General features: G+C 46.0%; 1 protein-coding gene across 1 annotated transcript in view; it reads left to right on the top strand.

Moving 5' to 3' along the window:
- LOC134347242 (uncharacterized) overlaps positions 1-24448 on the top strand; it is a 45975-nt gene extending 21527 nt beyond the window's left edge. Inside the window, exons 3-6 of the mRNA XM_063049586.1 lie at positions 13945-14328; positions 17774-17804; positions 20924-20985; positions 21362-24448. Of these exons, the coding sequence (XP_062905656.1) occupies positions 13945-14328; positions 17774-17804; positions 20924-20985; positions 21362-22197 (1313 nt within the window). The 3' untranslated portion in view covers positions 22198-24448. The remainder of the gene's footprint in view (positions 1-13944; positions 14329-17773; positions 17805-20923; positions 20986-21361) is intronic.
- Positions 24449-26068: the final 1620 nt, after the last annotated feature.

Here is a 26068-nt window from a genome sequence, read left to right as displayed (position 1 = left end):
TTTCCAGTTTTGGCAAACCAAGCAGCCAACGTGTCTGAGTCATACAGCACAGAAACCGGCCCTTCAGCCCAACCAGTCTGTGCTGACTATCTCATCCCGTTTGTCTGAACTTAACCCATATCTCTCTAAACCTTTCCTATCCTTGCATTTGTCCAAGTATCTTTTAAATGTTGTTGAAGTAACCACCTTGACAGCTCATTCTACATACTGACCACCATCCTGGTGAACAAGATGTCCTTCAGGTTCCTATTAAATCTCTCCCCTTTCACCTTAAACCTTCGCCCTCTAGTTCTTGATTCCCCAGCACTGAGGGCAGAAAACAAGAAACTGTGTGCATTCACCTGTCTTTTATACACAGAAAGTTTTGAGAAATATTATACAATTATTGAATGACAGTTGGACACTTGACCTTGTGGTTTGGCTGCACTACACTTTCTCTGTAACTGTAACACTTTATTCTGCATTCCGTTATTTTTTCCCGTGTTCTACCTCAATGCACTGATGTGATGAAATGATCTGTATGGATGGTATGCAAAATAAAGTTTTCACTGTACCTGGTACAGGTCGGCACAGTAACAAAGCAGTTAGCATAGCGTTATTACAGCATCAGCGAACACTGATCGAAGTTCAAATCCTGTCTGTAAGGAGTTTGTACGTTCTCCCCAGGGCCCCTGGGCTGGAGGCCCTGATGGGCCCCTGCTGACACCATAAAATGCTGCTGTACCAAGCAAAAAAAGGCAAGAACAAGAGCAAAGGTCGTACTGGTCTAAATATCAAAACTGTGGACCAAGACATTGGTTTAGTACAATACGTAGGCTATAAGCTTACAGGCCTTAAGAGGGAGGACAGAAAGTAATGCAGATTCTTAGTTTGAAGGACAGCATCTAAAGCACTCAAAAATTGACCTAGGCTCAGTTGGCTGAGTAAAGTTATGAGGGAGATGATGTATGATGTACCCAATCTTAAATCTTTATTTAGCTAGTGCTGCACATACCATAGGCCTTATCTCTCAAACAATGCCAAAGCATTTTTATCTCAGTATTTTTCTCAACCGTGTGTTCTGAGAAAGTAAAATGGAAATGAGAGACAAAAAGGCCAAGGGAGATGCCACTCTGGCAAACTAGGAAACTTCACAATACCCCAACACTCTTTTTGAAAAATGAGATCAAGCACATACTAACCTGTTGCTGTACTGTGTGACTTGCAGAGTAAAGAGCACTCATTACTTACTAGGTTTGTAAACAGTCAACTATTAGCCTATTGCCACAAAAACAGGAACAGCACTGACACACAAGCTTAGAATGTACAAAGTCAGATGCTTGTTTTTCAAAATTAAAGCCTAGTTCTTCTGGATTTCTTCGCAGCAAAGTCCTTGATCAGATCACTAAAATCCAGTTTCCGAACAAGATCACTTTAAAGTGACATCAGAGTACGATGACTCAACCTGTCCTGTCCCATTGTGGACCTGAGCCTATTCTTCACTAGCTTGAGCTTGGAGAAAGATCGCTCACCGCTTGCATTTGTGACAGGGGGAGTCGGGTAAAGCCTCAAAGCAATGCTTACATTTGGGAAGATGACCTGCAAGTGTTTTTCTCTGAGGAAGCATAAAAGCTCTGTTGCGGATGAAATATCTTTGCCACTTACAATTTCCCCGAAATGGACAATCTCCTCCACAAAGTCTAACTCCAGGTCAGCTTTGGAGATCAGACGCTCTCTTGTGCAGATCTTGTACAGAGAGAGAAGGGATATTGTTTTTGCAGTTCTGTATCTATTCTTCTGCTGTCAGGCACTGGAGTAACATAGGTCAGTCTTGCTTTCCTGTCGTGTTCGCTATTTTCATGCACTGCTGTGTGCTCAGCAACATGTTTCCAGTGGCTAAAGCCAGTTTCAAAGATGGACTGACAATTACCATCACTTAAGATACGGCATGCAAAACAAAACACACAGCCGTGGAAGGGGAATATAAAAGCCATTGCCTTGATATGTACTCTCCATTTACGAGCTTGCGTTTGAAGTGAAATTCGGAGAATAAAAGTCTCTGCTGTTTGTATACTCGTTCCAAAGCTTTGATATCCACATCCTTATTCTGGCAGGACTCCGGCCCTTTCTTAGCCCAGTACACTCAGACTGAATCATCTAACGTTTCCTTTCCCCAGCGAGCAGGATCAGTGCTGTAAGGATCCTCAGTAGCAGTAACGTTAACATTAATGGCGGCTCAACTTGGTTGTTCAGAGGCCTCTGTGGTCGGGAATTCCAAAGTCATGCTCTCTGCCTCTTCAACGTTAGCTGCTGACTGTGGCAAGGACAGTGGTCCTGTGCTAACGCTGGTGCTAGCTCTAGCTGTTGAACAAGTCTCCATTTGTCCACCGGTCTCGGACTGTGACAAGAGCGATGGTAGTGCTGCATCATCGAGAACAGGTTTAAAAAATTCCGTCAATTTCAATGTCTTTTTTAATGCTTCTTTCTCACGGTCCTCTTTTTCTTTCTTTTTTCTTTTCTGTGCTCCACTCTCATATTTTTTTTTGTCTGCCATGATGATAGCTAATTATTTTGGGGCCCCTCTGCAGCTCTAGCCCCTGGGCTGCAGCCCAGCCTCTCCCTGCCTAAAGTCCAGCCCTGGTTCTCCCCTTTCTGCGAGGGTTCCCTCCGGGTGCTCTGGTTTCCTCTCACATTCCAAAGGTGTACCGTTTAGATTTAGTAAGTTGTGGGAAGGTTTGTTGGCAGTGGAAGTGTGGCGACACATATGGACGGCCCTCATCACGATCAATTCTCGCGGATTTGATAGGATGCTTTTCACTGTATGTGACAAATAATACTAATCCTTATCTTTATGTGACAATAGTAAACTAATCCACCAATTTAGAAATGAGTCATTGAGCAGATGATGTTTTTCTTTAGTGATGAGGAATAGGTGCTGCCCTGGAAACTGGGAAGAACCAGGTTCTCATCCACTCTGTCAGTTCAAGTCTATTGTCACCTGATTGTGCATGTATACAACATTGCTTTGGACCATGGTCTTCCCACAATACATATATCACACACAGCACAGAAAACAAAATATGACCACAGATAAGTTAATAAAATATAATTCAAAATGCATGTAGTGCACAGCACAGGTAAACAGTAAACAGCTGGCTCTCCTGGTGATGAGACATCAGTGGCGACGGGGCATTCACTAGTGTCATAGGTGAAGGGAAGAAGCTGTTACCCACTCTGGTAGTGCTAGTCCTGATGCTCCTGTACTTCCCCCCCGCCCGATGGTAGTGGGTCAAAGAGATTGCAGGATGGGTGGTAGGGACCCTCAATGATACTTTGGGCCCTTGGTGTCCCACGCCCCCGGTAACTGTTACAAATAGAGGGAAGGGGGACCCCGCCGATCCTCTCGGTGCTTTTCACTATCCTCTGTAGGGTCTTGCGGTCTGATGCCTTGCAGCTCCAGTACCACACAATGACATAGCCAGGCAGGACACTCTCAGTGATACCCCTGTAGAAAGTTGTTAGAGTGGGGCACAGAGAAAGGAATCAGGATCGCTCACCAAGGGGGTAGATCAGGCGTTAGTTGAATTGCAACATCTGAGAAAGTGTCAGCCTCTGATGAGCTCATTGCATCCTTCCTTTTCTTCCACTGTCCACTTTGCTGCTGCTATCCCCGTCTTCCTTCCCTTTCTCCCAAGATCCACTCTCCTCTCCTATCAGATTCCTTCCTCTCCAGCCCTTTACCTTTTCCACCTATCCCCTCCCAGCTTCTCACTTCATCAAGCCCTCCCCCAACCACCTATCTTCTCCTCTCCTGGTCTCACCTAACCCTTGACAGCCTGTACTTCTTCCCCTCCCTCCACATTCTTGTTCTGATTTCTTCCCCCTTCCGTTCCAGTCCTGATAGAGGGTCTTGGCCTGAAACTTTGACTGTTTCTTCCATTCAGTAGATGTGGCCTGACCCGTTGAATTCCTCCATCATTTTGTCTGCTGCTTTGGATTTCCAGCATCTGCAAAATTCCTCATGTTTACGATTAATGAGGGAGGAGTTCTGAAAACAACGCAGCAGTTATCATACACGTAATAAGCCGATCTCTGCAATGCCGGGTATCTGACAATATTTCATGCAACCGTTTTCTCTTTCTCCCCCCTCACCTTGTCTCCCTCTCTCTCCCTCTCTCCCTCTCCATTCTTGTCCCTGTCTCCAACTCCTGGCACTATCCCTAGTTGTGACTCGGCTTAAGAGAACGTTCCCCTCTTGCACAAAGAAGCTGCTCCTACAAGATCTCTTCTCTAACACCAGGCTTCCCCAATACGTAGTGGTACTGGTCTCCACCCTCTTCTCTTACAACCTTCCGTTTAGACACATAACTTAGAAAAGCATTATTATAAAGACCTTCATATCCCTCCCACCTACGTACTTATCCAAATTTCACTTAAATGTTAAAATCGAAAGCACATCCACTGGCCACATATTCCACGCTCTCACTACCCTCTGACTGCAGAAGTTACCTGTATGTTCCCCTTAAATATTTCATCTTTCACTCCTCTAGTTTTAGTCCCAACCAACCTCAGTGAAAAACCCTGTCTGCATTTACCTTCTCTAAAGGCATCCGTTAGTCTTGCGAGACCATGGATCTGCGCCTGGAAAGTCTTCACTCTCCAGGGCGCAGGCCTGGACAAGGTTGTATGGAAGACCGGCAGTTGTCCATGCTGCAAGTCTCCCCTCTCCACAACACTGATGTTGTCCAAGGGAAGGGCATTAGGACCCATACAGCTTGGCACCAGCGTCGTCGCAGAGCAACATGTGATTAAGTGCCTTGCTCAAGGACACAACACGTTGCCTCGGCTGGGGCTCGAACTCACGACCTTCAGGTCGCTAGTCTAATGCCTCATCCACTTGGCCACTACCTTATCTATAGCTCTCATAATCTTATGTTTTTCTATTCAATCTCACCTCATTCTCTTATGCTCCATGGAATAAAGTCCTAACCTATAACTCAGATTCTCAAGTCATGGGAAAATTATTTTAATTTCCTTTGTACTCCTTAAATCTTATAGATCAGTGGCATCTCTAAGGTGTGGCAGGTATGGCACGTGCCCTGGGCACCACTTGAAGGGGGGGGGGCGCCACTGAGCAGTTTCTATTAAAGTCAGACAAGCCATCCTCGGATAGTGAAAAAGAGCTTTCTTCAGATGTATGATTTGTCTTTGATTATCATGGGTGAGAAGCACTAGGATGGCCTTATTTCAGAGCATTGTGTAAGAAGGCTGTGAAACATTTCTTCACGAAGAAGGAAAGTGGAGCTGAAGGATGGAAGAGACGAAAGTTGGAGGTGGAGGAAGCCAAGAAGTCGAGCAAATTCTTCATGCCTTTCTTTGAAAAGCCCGGAACAAGTAGTTTGACATGTTCCACAGAGTCGCCTGCACCTTCTACAAGTTTGTTAGAATCTGAAGGTGGATCAAGTACAAATGGGTCACAAGCCGAGGAGGAAGTCAAGTCAGATAAATCCGAGTATGACGAGATTAAGAGTGAGGCTGCCACAGAGAACGTGGACATGACAGGAGGGGAAGACGATAGTGGTGGTGATGTTGAGTTTATTGACGAGATTTTACCTGACGAGATTGAACCTGACGACACTGAACCTAGTGAACTGGATGGTGTCAAAGAGCATCGAACTGTCATACCAGCAGTGATTGAACAGCATGGCATTGGACTTCTGAAGTTCGACAAGGATACTGGAAAAGCAATTCTGCCTGACGCGTGAGAACAGAAATAATAAAGCTGGGTTCAAAGTATTTTCAGAACAGTGAGGGGCCTTTCCTACCAACAAATAACCATTCAATGAACAAAACTTGGTTCAAGAGGAAATTGGGAAATGGTCGTGGTGAGGAAGTGACTCGCTCATGACTGGTCTATTCCCCTTCTAAGAAGTCTGCATTTTGTGTCTGTTGTCTTCTCTATTCCCAGTCAGACCATCCATCCTCATTGGAGCAGGAAAGTGGATTCAACCTGTGGAAAGCACCTGAAAGGATTAGTGTTCATGAAAATTCTAAGAATCATCGGGAATGCTTCACACAGTGGAAAGAAATTTAGCTGGAAACAGAGGAGTTATTGACGCGGAATTTCAGTCACAGATTGAGAAGGAAAAGCAGAAGTGGTGTGATATCTTGACAAGAATCCTTGACTGCATAAAATTCCTTGCGACTCAGAACCTGGCTTTGCGAGGACACAAGGAGTTACTTCAGCTAGACGATGAGTCCAATGTGGGAAATTTCCTTGGCTTACTGAAACTACTGGCCATCTTTGACCCTGTCATAAAGGAACACCTCACTCATTTGGAAAGTCATCCTGGATCCATGTCTTATCTTTCACCGGGTGTCCAGAATGAATTAATCCACATGATGGCATCCACCGTTCTCCAGAGTTAACTGAGAAGCATTCGTAAAGCCAAGTACTATGGTCTCATGTTTGACTCAACTCCCGATCAGGCACACCGTGGGCAGATGTCAGAAGTAGTGAGGTATGTGGAAGTTGATTTTGAGAGGAAAACAGTTCGTGTTAGAGAGTCCTTCCTTGGTTTTATCCAGATAAACCAGAAGGATGCTGAGAGCTTGGTGGAAGACTTCTTGAAACAGCTAGAGAAGGATGAAGTGGAGCTACAAGATTGTCGGTCTATGACAACGCTGCTGTGATGGCTGGACACAGAAGTGGTGTTCCTCCAAGAATAAGTGAGAAAAACAACCTGGCAGTGTTTGTGAATTGCGACAATCACTCACTCAATTTGGTGGGTGTACAGGATACAATGATGGTCACATTTTTTGGAACCATCAAAGCTCTATAAGTGTTTTTCTCTCGTTCAACACAGCGTTGGGAAAAACTCAAAAACGCCGTGCCTGTGGTTGTTAAGTCGGAGTCTGAAACCAGGTGGAGTGCAAGGACAGAAGCAGTGAAGCCCGTCAACAAGTACCTTGAGATACTTCAAGTTCTCCAGGACATGATAGACAATGAAAATGAGTCCAGTGAATCAAGAAGTGATGCAAGGCAGCTGTACAACTGCATGTTGAGTTACGATTTTCTGATTTTGCTAGGATTTTGGAACAAAGTGCTCATTCACATTGACCATATTCAAAACAGGCTGCAGGATCCTAGCATGAACTTCCAGGATGCTGCCCTGGATTTGAAAGCACTCCAAGATAATTTTTATGATGAAAGAGAAGTGTTGGTCAGTGAGTCACTCGAAGAAGGAGTCGGTCTCTGTCAAGAATGGAATATTGAAGTTGAAAGATGTCAGAGATGAAAGAAACAAATGGCTGATGAGAACTCAAGAGACGCTGGGTTAACAGCTAAGGAGGAGATGGAAAGAGTCATGAAGGGAACACTCGACCATCTTCACAGAGAAATGGACGAAAGGTTCGCTCATTTGCATGACACTGACACCAAGTTTGGGTTCCTTCTCAATGTCGAGGGACTGTGTTACGGTGCCGACGGTAACGACCTAAAGAAGAAGTGTGAAAATTTGGGTGAATTGTACAGCTCTGATGTTGATGGACAGCAGCTATATGAAGAAATTTTGGATGGAAGAATGTTGCTATCAAGGCGGGTCAACATGAAAATATCAAGACCTGAAGAGCTTCTTGAATTTATTGTTCAGTGTGGAGATGAGAGCGTCTTCCCCAATCTTCGCATTGCTATTCAGATAATGCTAACCATCGCAGTTTCCATCGCCAGCTGTGAGAGATCATTCAGTAAGTTAAAACAAATACTTTCATATTTGAGAGCCTCCATGGGTCAAGGCAGACTCTGTGATCTTGCTCTGATGAAAAAACTGACTTTGATCACATCATAGACCAACTTGCATCAGTGAAAGCAAGGAAGGTGCTGTTATAATTTTCATGTAGTGCCATAATTTGTTAACTAAATGATTAACGAGCTTGACTTGTATTTTTGAACTGATATTATGGTAAATTTATTTAGAAGATGAGTGTCAGATGTTTGGACAGTGGCGGAATTTTAGTGCTTGCCATAGGCGCTATTTTCCGTCGATACGCCCCTGCTATAGATATCTTTCCTGTAGGTAGGTGACTAAAACTGCACACAATACTACAAATTAGGCCTCAGTGTAATGATGCAGCAAGACTCATGGCAGTGAACATGCATATTGTGAACCAATTCAATGGGGATATAATTACTCAACTACCTTTACCCTACATCAGGATAATCCAAGTTTCCCCTAAACCATGGTAGATCACAAAGTGAACAGTGGGGCACTGAGGAGAGTGGTAGAACAAGGGGACCTGGGAATACAGGTCCATAATTCATTGAAAGTGACAAATTTCATGGGTAGATAGCGTTGTAAAGAAAGCTTTTGGTACATTGGCCATAAATCAATGCATTGAGTACAGGAACACGAGGAATTCTGCAGATGCTGGAACTTCAAGCAACACACATCAAAGTTGCTGGTGAACGCAGCAGGCCAGGCAGCATCTCTAGGAAGAGGTACAGTCGACGTTTCGGGCCGAGACCCTTCGTCAGGACGTTGAGTACAGGAGTTGGGATATTATGTTGAAGTTGTACAAGACGTTGTTGAGGCCTAATTTGAAGTATTGTGTGCAGTTTTGTTTACCTACCTGCAGGAAAGATGTATGTAAGGTTGAAAGAGTACAGAGAAAATTTACAAGGATGTTGCTGGGTCTGGAGGACCTGAGTGGACCTGAATTGTAAGTAAAGATTGAATAGGTTAGGATTTTATTTCTTGCAATGTAGAAGATTGAGAGGAGATTTGATAGAGGTACACAGATTTATGAGGGCTAGGGTAGAAGCAAACAGACCTTTTCTTCTGAGCTTGGGTGGTACTACAGCCCGAGTTCATGGGAGGGTGAAGGGTGAGAAGTTTAAGGGAAACAAGAGGGGAAATTTCTTCACTCAGATGGTGATGAGAGTGTGGGATGAGCTGCCAGCACAAGTGGTGCAGGCGAGCTCGATTTCAGTGTCTAAGAGAAGTTTAGATAGGTACATGGATGGTATGGTTATGGAGGGTGATAGTCCCAGTCCAGATCAATGGTTTCAGCATGGACTAAGTGGGCCGAATGGCCTGTTTCTGTGCTGTACTCTGACACTTATCACTATTTTTAAGTAAATTCAGTTTAAAGAGTAACAATATTTTAGCACATCAAAAATAGATGCAATCCAATTTTTATACCTCTGTATTAGATTCATAAAATTAACTGGTCAGGATTCAAGACTGCTTTAGGTCATAGATGCTGCCTGGCCTGCTGAGTTCCTCTGGCATTTTGTGTGTGTGTTGCTCGGATTTCCAGGATCTGCAGATTTCCTCGTTTCTGTTTTATGTCATTTCCTGTACACAAGTGTAAAGGGGAACAAAATAATCGTTACTCCAGATCTGATGCAGCGCAAAAACCACAATAAAATAAAGAAGACAATAATAAAAAGCACAATAAATATAAATGCATAGGACAGATTATATACATAGATTGACTATGTCCATAAAGTTATGCTAGGCACAGGAATGCCTGGACATAAGGTGACTCTGACAGGAGATGATAAAGTAGTGGTGGTGGGGGGTGGGTTAGTGGGTGGAGGTGTTGATCAGCCTTACTGCTTCGGGAAAGTAACTGTTTTTAAGTCTGGTGGTTCTGGAGTGGATGCTACATAACCTCCTCCCTGATGGGAGTGGGACAAACAGTCTATGAGCAGGGTGGGTGGGATCCTTCATGATATTACTGGCCCTTTCCCTGCACCTTTCTGTATACACGTCCTTGATAGCAGGTAGGATGGTGCCATTGATGCGTTACGCAGTTTTGATCTATCATGTACCCTATGACGGGGATAAAGAACCAGCACAGATGGAAAACACTTTGGAGTCTCGTATTGCTAACAACTAATAATATTTATTAGTAACTACGCAATACAGTAATATAAATGTAGATAAATCAAACAGGTTAGCAATGATTATATATAAAAGTAAGTGTGGAATATATATGTATGAAAACCAAGCTTCTTTAAGTCTAGGGGTAAAAAGATACAGTCATACGATGTTGAGTAAAGTTCAGTTCAGTTCAGTTCGTGGTGTTTAGTTGAGTAGTGATGGAGAGAGAGAGAGAGAGAGAGAGAGAGAGAGAGGGAGAGAGAGAGGGAGAGGGAGAGGGAGAGAGAGAGGGAGAGGGAGTTGAGTCTTCAGGTGAGCTGATGCCATCAATCTTCTCGTTGTCCTCCGAAATCCTTTACAAGTCACCGACTGTGACTTTAACCAGGCGGACCGGTTTTCCTGTGGTGGAGCTATCACCCCAGCAAGGGTGGACACATAGACAACTCCCCACCGGTCAACTCCTTCTCCTCAAACTGGAATGGCAATTTGGAATCGATCCACCTGATCGATCCTCCAAAACCCACTTTCTCTGCGGGCACAACAATGCTCATTCAGTGTCCAGATCATGTATCTGAGGTCTGTATCATCTGACCCCCTATTTATTTCACCAGGCTGAGCATCACCTGTCATTCAAAGAGTCCCTCCCTCCTTTGTCTGTAAAGGAGCACAAGCAGGCAATAAGTCCTTGAAAGTAAGATCAACAATCTGCCTTTGGTCACCATAGCAACCTTCGAGCTGCTCAGTGCTGTCTCCAACTCCAAACTCAGTAGAAATCCAAAGTTACTTCCAATGCCTTAAAGTGACAGTCACCGTTAATCTTCATCTCTCTCTCTCTCTCTCTCTCTTTTCAAAAGCAACATATCGGTGGTAATTAACTCTGTCTCTCTCTCCTTCCCAGACAAACCAACAATGATGAATGTCTCGCTCTGTCTCTCTCCAAACAGTTAATAGGGGCACTCCAGGATCCCCTCACAGGTCTAACCGTTGTCGAGCCTCCCTGTTCACTGCGGTGCAATTTCCGTACCATGTAGTGATGCAACTTATAGAACATAGAACATAGAATAGTACAGCACAGTACAGGCCCTTCGACCCACAATGTTGTGCCGACCCTCAAACCCTGCCTCCTATATAAGTCCCCACCTTAGATTCCTCCATATACCTGTCCAGTAGTCTCTTAAACTTCACTAGTGTATCTGCCTCCACCACTGACTCAGGCAGTGCATTCCACGCACCAACCACACTCTGAGTAAAAATCCTTCCTCTAATATCCCCCTTGAACTTCCCACCCCTTACCTTAAAGCCATGTCCTCTTGTATTGAGCAGTGGTGCCCTGGGGAAGAGGCGCTGGCTATCCACTCTATCCATTCCTCTTATTATCTTGTACGCCTCTATCATGTCTCCTGTCATCTTCCTTCTCTCCAAAGAGTAAAGCCCTAGCTCCCTTAATCTCTGATCATAATGCATACTTTCTAAACCAGGCAGCATCCTGGTAAATCTCCTCTGTACCCTTTCCAATGCTTCCACATCCTTCCTATAGTGAGGTGACCAGAACTGGACACAGTACTCCAAGTGTGGCCTAACCAGAGTTTTATAGAGCTGCATCATTACATCGCGACTCTTAAACTCTATCCCTCGACTTAGGAAAGCTAACACCCCATAAGCTTTCTTAACTACCCTATCCAGCTGTGAGGCAACTTTCAGGGATCTGTGGACATGTACCCCGAGATCCCTCTGCTCCTCCACACTACCAAGTATTCTGCCATTTACTTTGTACTCTGCCTTGGAGTTTGTCCTTCCAAAGTGTACCACCTCACACTTCTCCAGGTTGAACTCCATCTGCCACTTCTCAGCCCACTTCTGCATCCTATCAATGTCTCTCTGCAATCTTCGACAATCCTCTACACTATCCACAACACCACCAACCTTTGTGTCGTCTGCAAACTTGCCAACCCACCCTTCTACCCCCACATCCAGGTCGTTAATAAAAATCACGAAAAGTAGAGGTCCCAGAACAGATCCTTGTGGGATACCACTAGTCACAATCCTCCAATCTGAATGTACTCCCTCCACCACCACCCTCTGCCTTCTGCAGGCAAGCCAATTCTAAATCCACCTGGCTGAACTTCCCTGGATCCCATGCCTTCTAACTTTCTGAATAAGCCTACCGTGTGGAACCTTGTCAAATGTCTTACTAAAATCCATATAGATCACATCCACTGCACTACCCTCATCTATATGCCTGGTCACCTCCTCAAAGAACTCTATCAGGCTTGTTAGACATGATCTGCCCGTCACAAAGCCATGCTGACTGCCCCTGATCAGACCATGATTCTCTAAATGCCTATAGATCCTATCTCTAAGAATCTCTTCCAACAGCTTTCCCACCACAGACGTAAGGCTCGCTGGTCTATAATTACCCAGACTATCCCTACTACCTTTTTTGAACAAGGGAACAACATTTGCCTCCCTCCAGTCCTCTGGTGCCATTCCTGTGGACAACGAGGACATAAAGATCCTAGCCAGAGGCTCAGCAATCTCTTCTCTCACCTCGTGGAGCAGCCTGGGGAATATTCCATCAGGCCCCGGGGACTTATCTGTCCTAATGTATTTTAACAACTCCAACACCTCCTCTCCCTTAATATCAACATGCTACAGAACATCAACCTCACTCATATTGTCCTCACCATCATCAAGTTCCCTCTCATTGGTGAATACCGAAGAGAAGTATTCATTGAGGACCTCGCTCACTTCCACAGCCTCCAGGCACATCTTCCCACCTTTATCCCTAATCGGTCCTACCTTCACTCCTGTCATCCTTTTTTTCTTCACATAATTGAAGAATGCCTTGGGGTTTTCCTTTACCCTACTCGCCAAGGCCTTCTCATGCCCCCTTCTTGCTCTTCTCAGCCCCTTCTTAAGCTCCTTTCTTGCTTCCCTATATTCCTCAATAGACCCATCTGATCCTTGCTTCCTAAACCTCATGTATGCTGCCTTCTTCCACCTGACTAGATTTTCCACCTCACTTGTCACCCATGGTTCCTTCACCCTACCATTCTTTATCTTCCTCACAGGGACAAATTTATCCCTTACATCCCGCAAGAGATCTCTAAACATTGACCATATGTCCATAGTACATTTCCCTGCAAAAACATCATCCCAATTCACACCCGCAAGTTCTAGCCTTATAGCCTCATAATTTGCCTTTCCCCAATTAAAAATTTTCCTGTCCTCTTTGATTTTATCCTTTTCCATGATAATTATAAAGGCCAGGGAGCGGTGGTTACTGTCCCCCAGATGCTCACCCACTGAGAGATCTGTGACCTGACCCAGTTCATTACCTAGTACTAGATCTAGTATGGCATTCCCCCTGGTCGGCCTGTCCACATACTGTGACAGGAATCCATCCTGGACACACTTAACAAACTCTGCCCCATCTAAACCCTTCGAACTAATCAGGTGCCAATCAATATTAGGGAAGTTAAAGTCACCCATGATAACAACCCTGTTATTTTTGCACCCTTCCAAAATCTGCCTCCCAATCTGCTCCTCGTTATCTCTGCTGCTACCAGGGTGCCTATAGAATACCCCCAGTAGAGTAACTGCTCCCTTCCTGTTCCTGACTTCCACCCATATTGACTCAAAAGAGGATCCTGCTACATTACCCACCCTTTCTGTAGCTTGTTAGGGTGCCCTCTACTGCCCATCTGTAGAATGACGCGAGTATGGATATGCACAGTCCAGCTCTCCACAGCCTCCCCAGAATGCAGAGGCATGTAACACACATCAAAGTTGCTGGTGAACGCAGCAGGCCAGGCAGCATCTCTAGGAAGAGGTGCAGTCGATGTTTCAGGTCGAGACCCTTCACCAGCAACTTTGATGTGTGTTGCTTGAATTTCCAGCATCTGCACCAGCAACTTTGATATGTTTGCTTGAATTTCCAGCATCTGCAGAATTCCTGTTGTGAGCAGAGGCATGTGCCTTGCACGTTAGTACAACGGTTCTACAGGAATTGTTAAGTAAACAATGATTTGAATATCTTACGTAGTTAAATATTAAACCTGTGTTCTTCCTTTCGCAGGTGCCCCTATCATCCTGCATGTCTCAGTTAACGTAATCAACGCCACCCATTCTACTCTACAATGTCTGGCAGAAGGGCAACCCTCCCCAAACATCATTTGGATCGACCCCCACAACAAGAGGCTTCCAGTGAACGGCAGCGACACTCCCGTCACACCAGGACCGGGAAAGTTTCAGACCCTGGGAGAGCTACATCACCCAAAGCTGGGGGGAAATTACACCTGCCTGGTGGTAAACGACCAAGGAAACAGTACGGAGTCCGTCCACCTGCCCGAAACCGCGCAGAGCCAACACCGGCTCATTTACATCATCGGAATTCTGGTCGGAAGCATCATCGTGATGATTCTGATTGTTATTGTCTTAGTGATCCTGAGGAGGAGGAGCGGTGAGTTACTTTTTGTAGGGGGCAAGGGATCTGGGAGCTGACAACCTCACCAGAGGGTCAGGTCACACTGGATTTATTTCAAAGATACGTTTTAGATGGTGAATATATATGGTTTGGAAGGAAGAGTTGGTTCAAGGTCAAGTTTATTGTCATTCAACAATGCACATGTAGACAGCCAAACAAATCAAAGTTCCTCAGGGACCAAGTTACAAAGCACAGTCCATACAGTCACACAGAGCACATAGAATAATATTAAGAGATAATTTAATAATTCATAATTGATATAAAGTGCATCTACAAAAGAACGTTAAGTATACAACTTTGATAAATAATGTGTGCTGGGTGGTAACAGGACATTCAGGAGTCTCACAACCTGTTACCCAGCTTAACGGTGCTTGTCGTTACACTACGATACCCTCTGCCTGATGGTAGATCAAAGAGATTGTTAAACAGAAGGGAGGGCTCCCTGACGATGCTGAGGGTTCTGTGAATGCACGCTTCTGGATGGGGAGGGCAGGGAAGAGAGGCTCCGGGTTACAGGAGTGATTGAAGTCAAGGGGAAGGAGTGAAGAGGAAGAAGTATAAGGGAGGGCCTGGGGTGGCCGGTGAAGAAGGGTTGGGGGGGGGGAGTGTGGAGGAACGATGGATGAAGTGAAGACCAGGAGGGAGGGACCTAGGTGTGGGAAATGGGAGGGAGATTCCTAGGTGGAATCTGATAAATTGGAAAGGACTTGGGAATGGCTGGGAATAGGCAAGTGGGGTTGGGAAATTTGTGTTGGATGAATGGGAGTGTGGTGATAGTACATGAATTGACCATGAGACCATTTGGCCCATCAAGTCTGCTTTGTCATTTCATCATGGCTGATCCAATTCCCTCTCGGTCCCAATCTCCTACCTTCTCCCCATATCCCTACATGCCCTGACTAATCAAGAATATATCAACCTCTGTCTTAAATGTACCCGTTGACTTGGCCTCCACAGCCGTCTGTGACAATAAACTCCACAGGTTCACCAGCCTCTGACTGAAGAAATTGGAGGGAGGAAATCGAGTTGCGTGGTCATTGGGAAATAGGAAACCCAGAGAGGAAAGAGGAGGAGAGAGGATGGAGAGTGGTGGGTAGAGTAGAGGATCAAGGGGAAAACACACCAGAAACATACGAGCCAGTGCCGGCAACTTGGCCCCAATATTTAATCTGACTGTAGCTGAGCTAAGCTGTCCTTTTCTGTGCCATTTCTCCATACTCCTCTAGTTCTCTATCAGCATGGTAACATGGTGGCTAGTGCAGTGTTTTACAGTACTAGCAACCCGGTTCAATTCCCACCGTTGCCTGCACGTTCTCCCCGTGACCGTGTGGGTTTCCTCCGGGTGTTCCAATTTCCTCCCACAGTCCAAAGACCGACCAGGTGGTGGGTTAATTGGTCATTGTAAAGTGTCCCGTGATTGGCAAGGGTTAAGTCGGCACTGCTGAGCGGCTTGGCTCAAAAGGGCCAGAGGACCTGTTCCGTGCTCGAGCTCAATAAATAAAAATGAAAAAAATTATCCACCTCCACTTTAAATACTTCCAGTGAGCCAGCCTCTACCAGCCCTTGGGGCAAAGAGTTACACAGATTCACCACCCTCTGCATCAAGTACCTCGGAGGAATGTGAGTTGGTGTGGCTAAAAAGGGAGGGAGGGAGGGGGCAAATGGTATACTTTAGTGGTGGAGGTAGTGGATAGGGTTCATTGTGGATAGTGGGCTCCTTTGTTCTGGGTTGGTTGCAAGCTTCTTCAGTCCTTTTGGCACTGCACTCCTCAGACAAGAGGAATCTATCCCATCAGACTTGTGACTGGTTGTGTCCTGCTGGTGGAGGGGCTTTGGGTGCTGTGAAGTAAGTTATTTCCCAAAGGATACTAATCTAACCCACTTTCTGGGATTCATTTCTCATACAGCACTGTGCAAAAGACTTGGACACATATATATAGCTCAGGTGCCCAAGATTTTTGCACAGTACTATGTGTAGAGATTTTGTAACGCTGGTGGGAGCAAAGGACGTTGGGAATGACGAGGGTGGAACGTCACGGGAGGGGTGTGGGACAGGTGGCAGAGAAGGAGTGCCGGGGGTGGAGGGTGGCACGGGCGCAGACACCTCCAGCCCCAAGTCATGAGGCACGGTCATTTGATTCCAAACAATTGGTTTATTGATCAATACAGAATGTCTCTCTGGTGCTTCCCACTCCCTCCCCTCTCCCTTCCCCTTTTCCTAACCATGATTCCCCTCTCCCTGCCCCCTTCCCATTCCCAGTCCACAACAGAGACCCGTATCAGAATCAGGTTTATCATCACTCACATGTCTCATGAAATTAGTTTTCTCGTGGCAGCCGTACAGTGCAGTACATAAGATTACTACAGTACTGTGCAAAGGTTAGGCACTAGAGCCATACAGTACATATATGTCTAAGACTTTTGCACGGTACTGTATGTCTGGCCAAACATATATGGGTAGTGCAGTAAAACAGCACAGTGCTTCACAGCATCAGCGACCCAGGTACAATTCCCACTGCTGTCTGTTAGGAGTTTATACATTCTTCCCTTGTATGCCTGGGGTTCCTCAGAGTGCTCTAGTTTCCTCCCATAGTCCAAAGATAAAGGTTAAAAGATTAGCTTTATTTGCCTTTGAAACGTACAGTGAAAGGCATCGTTTGTGTCAAATCAAATCTGCGACGATTCTGCTGGGCAACCCGCAGATGTCACCATGCTTCTGGCACCAGCATGGCATTCCCACAATTCAGCAACCCTAACTCGCGGGCGGAAGCCAGAGCACCCAGAGAAAATCCACACGGTCACGGGGAGGTGATACAACGGCGGGAGTCAACCCTGGTCCTACAGCTCGTGCGGCAAAGTGTGATACTCACCACTGCACTAACTACGCCGTCACACTGCGCCAGCGCATGGGTTGGAGTCAGTTGTGAGCACGCTATGTTGGCGTCAGAAGCACGGTGACACTTGCGGGCTGACCCCAGTATAACCGCAGACTGTTGGTCTTTGACACAATGCACACATGGCAAATAAAGCTCATCTTTATCTCCTTTTCTTCAACTATGAACATTTGATGCACCAAGTTAAGTCACCAGGGTGAACATGTGGTACATTGACATGTCAGGGGCAAGAGGAGATGTCAGGGACAAGTTTTTTATGCAGAGAGTGGTGAGTGCGCGGAAAGGGCTGCGGGCAGCGGTGGTTGTGTCGGATACGATGGAGTCTTTCAAGAGACTCCTGAATAGGTACATGGAGCTTAGAAAAATAGAGGGCTGTGGGTAACCCGAGGTAATTTCTAAATTAAGTACATGTTCGGCACAGCATTGTGGGCCGAAGGGCCTGTATTGCGCTGGGGGTTTTCTATGTTTCTATGTGTAATCAGCAGCAAGATTATACTTACAATACAATCTCTCCTTTCTTCTTCCAGGAAGAGCAGAGTTTAACCCAACGCGCAGAAGGTATGAAGCAAAAATCGTCATCTTTCTCTGTTGTGTACCAAACTGTTGTTAAAGTTAAATTAATGTACCAAATTAGGAATTACCAAGGGAAAGGTGCTACTCAACTGGCTTTATGGGAATGGAATCAATCTGCTAATCAGGGTCATCAGAGGGGCAGAATGTCGGGAGAAACGTACTAATAGAACTGGACACACTTTGTGGAGAATACCTTGGGGATCAGTAAGGGTGGGAATTATAGAGTGTTCCATTGGTGTGGTGGGCTCCCACTGTGTCTCCAAATGGATTAGCAGGGAGGAGGCATTGTGAGCCAGTCCTCTGACATCACGTTCTGTTCACCTGTTCACCAGGTACACCTGTACACCTGTCCATTCATGCAAATATCTGTTCAGCTCTTCAGCACATCTCAGTTGTAATGTGTGGTTATTTGAGTTACTGTTGCCTTCCTGTTAGCTTGAACCAGTCTGGCCATTCTCCTCTGTCCTCTCTCATAAACAAGGCATTTTCACCCACATATCTGGATGTTTTATTGTTTTTCACACCATTGCCTATAAACTCTAGAGACAGTTGTGTGTAGAAATCCCAGGAGATCAGCAGTTACTGAGATACTCAAACCACCCCTTCTGACATCAACAATCATTCCACAGTCAAAGCCATTTAGATCACATTTCTTCCCAATTCTGATTTTGGGTCTGAACAACAACTGAAATTCTTGACCATGTTTGCATGCTTTTATGCATTGAGTTAGTGCCATATGATTGGCTGATTAGATATTAGTAGAAATGAGCAGGTGTACAGGTGTACCTATTAAAGTGGCCACTAACCATATATCTTGTGTGGTGTAACATTGTATAACATAACAAACCTGATCCTATGAGATGTATACCCAGTTAAAAGTCTCCCTCTTACACTGGGTCCTCTCCACTGTTGTGTAGCCCAGGCAGTCCACTCCTGAAACCCCCATCTATCTCTACGGCTACCTCCAGACTCAATTATTTAATTGGTCTCCTTGCTGACTTTGTCTTCTAATCACCCAGTACATGGCTCACCAGAACTCGTGACGCAGCCCACTCACCCACCTCTCTGGCTCCTACACCCATGGTTAAGGGTTCTCAGTCGTCGTGTAGACCCTGCTCAAACTGCACCTTTGAGGGCCCCTCAGACACCGTCACAATCCACACCAATCTGCTCTGAGCAACGCACGCCCATCCGTGGGAGTGCTATGTCTGGATTCCCGGCGTCAAGTTTCTCTGCTCTCCACTTCATAAGACCGCAGGACAAAGGGGCTGAAGTAGGCCATTCAGCCCATCGAGCCTGCTCTGCCATTCTGTCGTGGCTGATTTATCACCCCTCGCAACTCCATTCTCCTGCCTTCTCCCCATAACCTTTGACACCTTGACTATTCAAGAACCTATCAACCTTCCCTTTAAATATACCCAATGACTTGGCCTCCACAGCCGCCTGTGTAATGAATTCCACAGCTTCACGAAAGAAATCTCTCCTTATCTGTTCTAAATGGATGTCCCTCTATTCTGAGGCTGTGCCTTCTGGTCCTAGACTCACCCACTATAGGAGGTATCCTGTCCATCCAATCCATCTAGGCCTTTCAGTATTTAGTAGGTTATCTAGGAATTTTAATGTTCAATGTTAAGTAACTCTAATGACATAGTCACTGCTCTCACAGGAGCATTCTTCCAACCTACCTGGTAGACTGAGTCTTGCGTCAATAACTCTAACTCACCTGTGTTGACCAAGGCGAATATTTGTCAGGTGTATTTCAGCACTAAAATGAAAACAAGACCACGTGTCGCATGACAGTAGGAGCACCAGTGGGCCACTCGGCCCCTCAAGTCCCACCTCTGAACAACATCATTACTGATCCGCAGTGGCCTCAACCCCTCTCCTGCTCCTGTTCCGTCTAGCCCTCAGTCAGCTCTTATGGGCGGAACAGTAGCATCGTGGTTAGCATGCAGTTCCTAAAGATCATGTGAGTTTCCCCCGGCTGCTCCAGTTTCCTCCCACAGTTCAAAGATGTATGAGTTAGGGCCAATGAGTTATGGGCATGGTATGTTGGCACCAGAAGCATGGCGACACTTGCAGGCTGCCTGGCACAGTCCTGTCTGATTTGATCTGACACAAGGCAATGCACTTCACTGTATCTTTTGATGTTCGACACATAAAGCTAATCTTTATCATCTGCATCAGAACTTAAATAACTCTAATGACAATCTCCCTAAACCTCCTGGGTAGAGGGTTCCAGAGATTCATTGCCCTTGATAAAAAAAAAAGAACCTTCTTTTAAGTGAGCATCTCCTTTTCTTGTAAATAGGTCCCCTTGTTTAAGATATCCCATTGGTTAAAATGTCTCACTTTCTACGTACCATCTTCCCATCAAGCCTCTCAGGATCAATAACAACACCCTTCCTTTTAAACTTAAAGCATTAAAAACCCAAACTGCCTAACTTCTCTAAATAGGACAACCCTTTTGTGTCCAGAATGAGCCTGGTGAATCTCTTCAGCATTGCGCCCGACATTACTCTATCCCTGTTTTTTTGGACTAGAGGGACCACAGCATTGCATAGTATTCCAGCTGTGGCCTCACCAACTCTGTGCAACTTAACAAAAGCTCTCTGCGTTTAAACTCAAATCCCTTTCCTACAAAGGCCAATTTGTCTTCTTGACACCTCGTTGCACCTGCCTGCTAGTTTGCTGGGTTCACATGCCAAGAAACCGAGATGCCTCTTCACCTATAGCAAGATTTATTTTATTTATTTATTTGGAGATCCAGCAGGGTAACAGGCCCTTCTGGTCCCTTTGCCGCCCCGTTACACCCATGTGACCAATTTACCTGCTAACCCGTAGGTCCTTGAGATGTGGGAGGAAACCCACGCGGTCCCTTGGAAAACACACTCCTTGCAGACAGCAGCGGCTGGAATTGGACCCCTGTCACTGACTCTGTAATAGCGTTACGCTAACCGTTACTGTGTCTTTACCTGAGGCGTGGTTCTTGGAATACAGCGAGGTTTATGAGCCCGAAATAGCACTAGTCTCAGGGTAACGAGGCGTATTGTGTGCCCCACACAGCAATGAAGGTTTAATTCGGTTTCTTGCTTATCACCCAGGGCCCAGCCAAATTCATCGGAGTATTCAAGAGCTAGTGTGCGTCTGCAGCAAACGTCAGCAGGTAACCTGGTTTAACAATTAAACCGCTCCACAGCTCCTTAAACAGAGTATTCTGTGGTAGAAAGTGCCGGGGAAAAGTATTTGGTAAATTTCAAGGGGGAGCGTAATGCAGCTGGAAGGTGTGGAGGAAAGGACAGAATGCGTGCGGGAGTTGCCGGGAGTGGATGGACTGAGTCCGGAGACTGGGGGTAGAGGGCGGAGGGTAGGGTGTGGAATCTCGCTATTGACTTTGTGAGCTCAGGTGTGGAGTGGAGGAGGTAAGGCGGGGGTAGAAGTTGGAAGGTGGTGCCGGGGGTGGTGCGGAGGAAGGTTGGGGCTCTGTGATTCCTCCCCATTTTCTGAGATAATCTGTTCTGAAGAGAATTCCTCTCTTGCAGTGGTAAACAGGACTGAAGAGAACGGCTCTCTTGAGGTGGTGCCCCTTGTGCCTGAACCGAATGCGACTGAAGAGAGCGTCTCTCTTACCGCGCAGACCTGGATGCCTGAAGTGAACGTGATTGAAAACGGCTCTCTTGTGGCAGTGTCCCGGACGCCTGAAGAGAATTCAATCGCAGAAAACGCCTCTCTTACGGCGGTGTCCCAGACGCCTGAGGAGAATCCAGTCACAGAAAACACCTCTCCTATGGCGGTGTCCCAGACGCCTGAGGAGAATTTAGTCACAGAAAACGCCTCTCCTATGGCGGTGTCCCAGATGCCTGAGGGGAATCCAGTCACAGAAAACGCCTCTCCTATGGCGGTGTCCCAGACGCCTGAGGGGAATCCAGTCACAGAAAACGCCTCTCCTATGGCGGTGTCCCAGATGCCTGAGGGGAATCCAGTCACAGAAAACGCCTCTCCTATGGCGGTGTCCCAGACGCCTGAGGGGAATCCAGTCACAGAAAACGCCTCTCCTATGGCGGTGTCCCAGATGCCTGAGGGGAATCCAGTCACAGAAAACGCCTCTCCTATGGCGGTGTCCCAGACGCCTGAGGGGAATTCAGTCACAGAAAACGCCTCTCCTGCGGCGGTGTCCCAGACGCCTGAGGGGAATTCAGTCACAGAAAACGCCTCTCCTGCGGCGGTGTCCCAGACGCCAGAACTGAACGCAACTGAGGAGAGCGCCTTTCTTACTGCGCAGACCTGCACGCCTGAAGCGAACGTGACTGAAGACAATGACTCGCTTGTGGCAGTGTCCTGTGTGCCTGAGCAGGACACGGAGGGGAGCGATAAATGAGTGGCCAAACTAACCCTGAGTTAATGCTGCAGAGACTCACTACTAGGGACACACTTCAGCCAAATCGAATCTACTTTCAGGACAAACGGTGTATGAGAGAGAGACTGAGTGTGAATGTTAGTGTGTATGTGTATATGAGCATGTCTGCGTGTGGGTTTACCTGTGAGTATGTCAGCGTGTGTGTGTATAAATGAACACATCTGTAACGAGTGTCTGTGAGTGTGTATGAAGAGCATGTGTACATTTACCAGTGTGTGTGTGCGTATGTAGATACAATTCTGTGTTCGTGATGTGTGTCCGAGAGTATATGTATGTCAATAAACCCACTTACCAGCCTATGCATGTCAGTGAGAGTGTGTTTCTATATCAGTCAGTGTGTGTAGATGAGTGTGTACGTCGGTGAACTGTTTACAAGCATGTCATGTGTGTGTACGAGTGTGTGAGTGAGTGAGTGTGTTTGTGTGTATTTATCAATATATAGCTGCATTTGTATCTGTGCGTATTTCAGTGAGCTGTTTACAAGTGTGTGTGTGTGTGTGTGTGTGTGTGTGTGTGTATGTGTGTGTGTGTATGTGTGTGTGTGTGTGTGTATTTATCAGTATATCAGTGCATTTCTATCTGTGTGTACTGTATGTCAGTGAGCTGTTTCCCAGTGGGTACATCACTGTGCGCATATTTAAGTGTGTGTGAGCACAGAGAGTGCTGAGGATGAACGACTGCTTTTAAGATCCTTGAAGTGAGTGGACGAGTGGACACACGTGGAGCCGTGAAGCGGTGAAGCGGTTTCCCACAGGACATAGATTCTACCCTAGCAGGATGTGACGTCCTGCCCAGCGGTGTGGTTCCAGAGCTTGGTAGACAGGTTGCAAACTTCTGCAGGATCCGGCCAGAATTGATCCCTGTGGGAAGATGCTGGTGAGCCTTGGCTGAGTGGAGCCAGAGTGCCAGACATCAGACCTAAGGAGAAAGCGGCCAGATGAGAGTTCTCTAACAACTTCTGCAGCTTCTAGGTGTTTTAAAAAAAAAATTCCTCCCACTGGAAACTGAATTTCAACGTTCAGACCGCATTTGGAGCATTCTGAGCAGTTTTGGGTCCCTTATCAAAGATAGGATGTACGGGTGTGGGAGAGAGTCCAGAGGAGGTTCATGAGAATCAGTCCAGGAATGGAAGGGTTAACATATGAGGTGCATCTGGTGGCTCTGAGCCTGTACTCGCTGGAGTTCAATGCACCACATATAGATAATTTAGTTACTAGCAAAAGTGTTTCCGCTTCGAGACCACCCCAAAGATTAATATATTTCCATTCACCCGCTTTTCAGTTGAACAAAACTTCCTCTGGGTGTCAAATATTTAATTCTTGGTGTGTTTCATTCATTATTTATTTATTTCTTTGGCATTCAGCACTGGGAAAACTTCTGAAAAATGTTTGGGTTTTCTCAAAGACATTCCAAACAATGCATAAAGCAGACCCTCCCTTCACAAGCCAATGGCCTTTGTCTTTTTGATTAGTTTTTCATTTAGAGAATGAGCATGGTAACAGGCCCAGTGAGCTCGTGCCACCCAGTTCCGTCTGTCTTTGTGATGTAGGAGGAAACCCAGACGGTCACGGGGTGAGCGTGCAGACTTCTTACAGACGCCAGAATTGAACCCAAGTCACTGACACTATAAAAGTAACTGTGCCATGACTTTTGCGTTTGTGTGGAATGGGGTTCTTGTACTGGGTGATAATATTGGATTGTACCCACTGCACTGTTGTAACTTGAACTCATTGTTAACTGCTGCTCACTCAGAAATGTTAGTGCAAGACATTTCTGTTCTGTACAGGTATTAGCGGGCCGATGTTTGACATGTGAACAGAAATAAAGAACGTTATTGGTTATGAGTCAGAGAGTGCTGTAGCTCAGAAACAGACCCTTCAGCCCATCTAATTTGTGCTAAACTGTTATTCTACCTAGTCCAGTGGACCCTCACCTGGACCATACCCCTCCCATCCATGTACTTATTCCGACTCTAATGGGTTCCCATGGTCAGATACGTCTTTCACTTCTAAAAATTCTCCTGTGCTTCTAGCAGGATTTTTGTAGTTTCTCAGATAAACTTGTATCCTTCTTGGTTTTCATGTGCTGAGGTGAGTGACAGAGGATCATGTCTGCTTATGGTTAGCTGATGTTCATGTAGTCATGTGGATAGTTTTTCCTCCACCTGTCCTGCATCTTATTTCCTCCATTTCTAAACTCCGAGACTCTGCAGCTCAATATCCCACCCCTTTGCAACAAACTTTGACCTCCTGACCAACAGACTGCCATCATTAAAGATGGCGACAATACCTTTGCCACTGTAATCCTCAACACCAATGCTCTAAAATGTTGCGTCCTCAGCCCCCCCCACGCCCCCCCCGGCTCCCTGTGTACTCAGGACTGTGTGGCCAGATTCTGCTCAACTCCCTCTAATGGGGGTTCCCAACCTGGGCTCCACAGACCCCTTGCTTAATAGTAGGGGTCCATGGTGTAAAAAAGCCTGGGAACCCCTGTCCTACAAGTTAGCAGATAATATCACTGCAGTGGGCAGGATCTCAGGAGGGAGATAGAGAGCTCTGTGACATGGTGTCATGATAATAATCTCTCCTTCAATACCAACAAACTAAAAAACTGGTTATCTCCTTCAGGAAGGGGTGGGGTGCACAGGCTCTTGTTTACATCAACAGTGCTGGGGTTAAGAGAGCCGAAAGTTTCAAGCCCCCAGGAGTGACCTTTACCAATGGTGTGTCCTGCTCTAACCATGTAGAAGCCATAGCCAAGAAAGTCCTCCAAACCCTCAACTTGAAGTCCAAGTATACTGTCATTCAACTATACATGTTTACAGCTAACTGAAGCAATGTTCCTCAGGGACCAAAACACAGTTCATATATCACAAACAGCAGAGAAAATAATATTAACACAATAATATTAGAAGATTTAGGTATTCTGTAGATGTACAAGTTGATATAAAGTGCATACACGACATATAGTTAAGTATACAACTGTATTACTGTTACTGGCACTGCGATAAATAATGTGTACTGGGTGGCAACAGGGGATTCAGAAGTCTTACAGCCTGGGAAAGAAGCTCTTCCCCAGCCTAACAGCCCTTGCTCCTGACAGTAGGAGGTCAGAAAGATTATGGGACGGATGGGAGGAGTCCTTGACAATGTTGAGGGCTCTGCGAACACAGTGCCGCTGTTGTGTGTCCTGGATGGAAGTGGGGCTTGGGAGATGTCCTCAGGAGGCTACAGAAATATGGCATTTACCTGCTGACCCTCACCAATATTTATTGATGCATCAAAGAAGGCATCCTATCTGACACATAACAGCATGGTAGGAAACTGCAACAAGTGGTGCACGCAGTTCAGGATATCAGTGAAACCAGCCTCTCCTGCATGGACTTGCTCAATACCTCCCACCGTCTCAGTAAAGCAGTCAACATAATCAAAGATCCTACCCACACTGGGCTCTCTGTCTTCTCCCCTCTTCCATTGGGCAGAAGATACAAAAGCCTGAAAGCACGTACCGCCAGGCTCAAAGGCAAGTCTATCCCGCTGTTATAAGATGATTGAACAGTTATCTAGTACGATACGATGGACTCTTGACCTCAGGTCTAGGTCGTTGTGACATCACACATTCTTGTTTGCCCGCAATTCGTTTCTCTGTAACGACATTCTGCATTACTGTTTTCCCTTGTACTGCCTTGTAATGAAATGACCTTTATAGATGGCATTGGAAACAAAGTTTTTTACTGTACTTTGGTGCATGTGACAGTACTAAACTAAACAGATTTGCATCTCGCAGTGGCACACACGAAGTTCAGGTCCAAGTGTATCGTTATTCAACTGCA

Source organism: Mobula hypostoma, chromosome 5 (genome assembly GCF_963921235.1).
Source record: "Mobula hypostoma chromosome 5, sMobHyp1.1, whole genome shotgun sequence".
Lineage (NCBI taxonomy): Eukaryota > Metazoa > Chordata > Chondrichthyes > Myliobatiformes > Myliobatidae > Mobula > Mobula hypostoma.
This window is presented reverse-complemented; position numbering and strand designations above follow the sequence as displayed.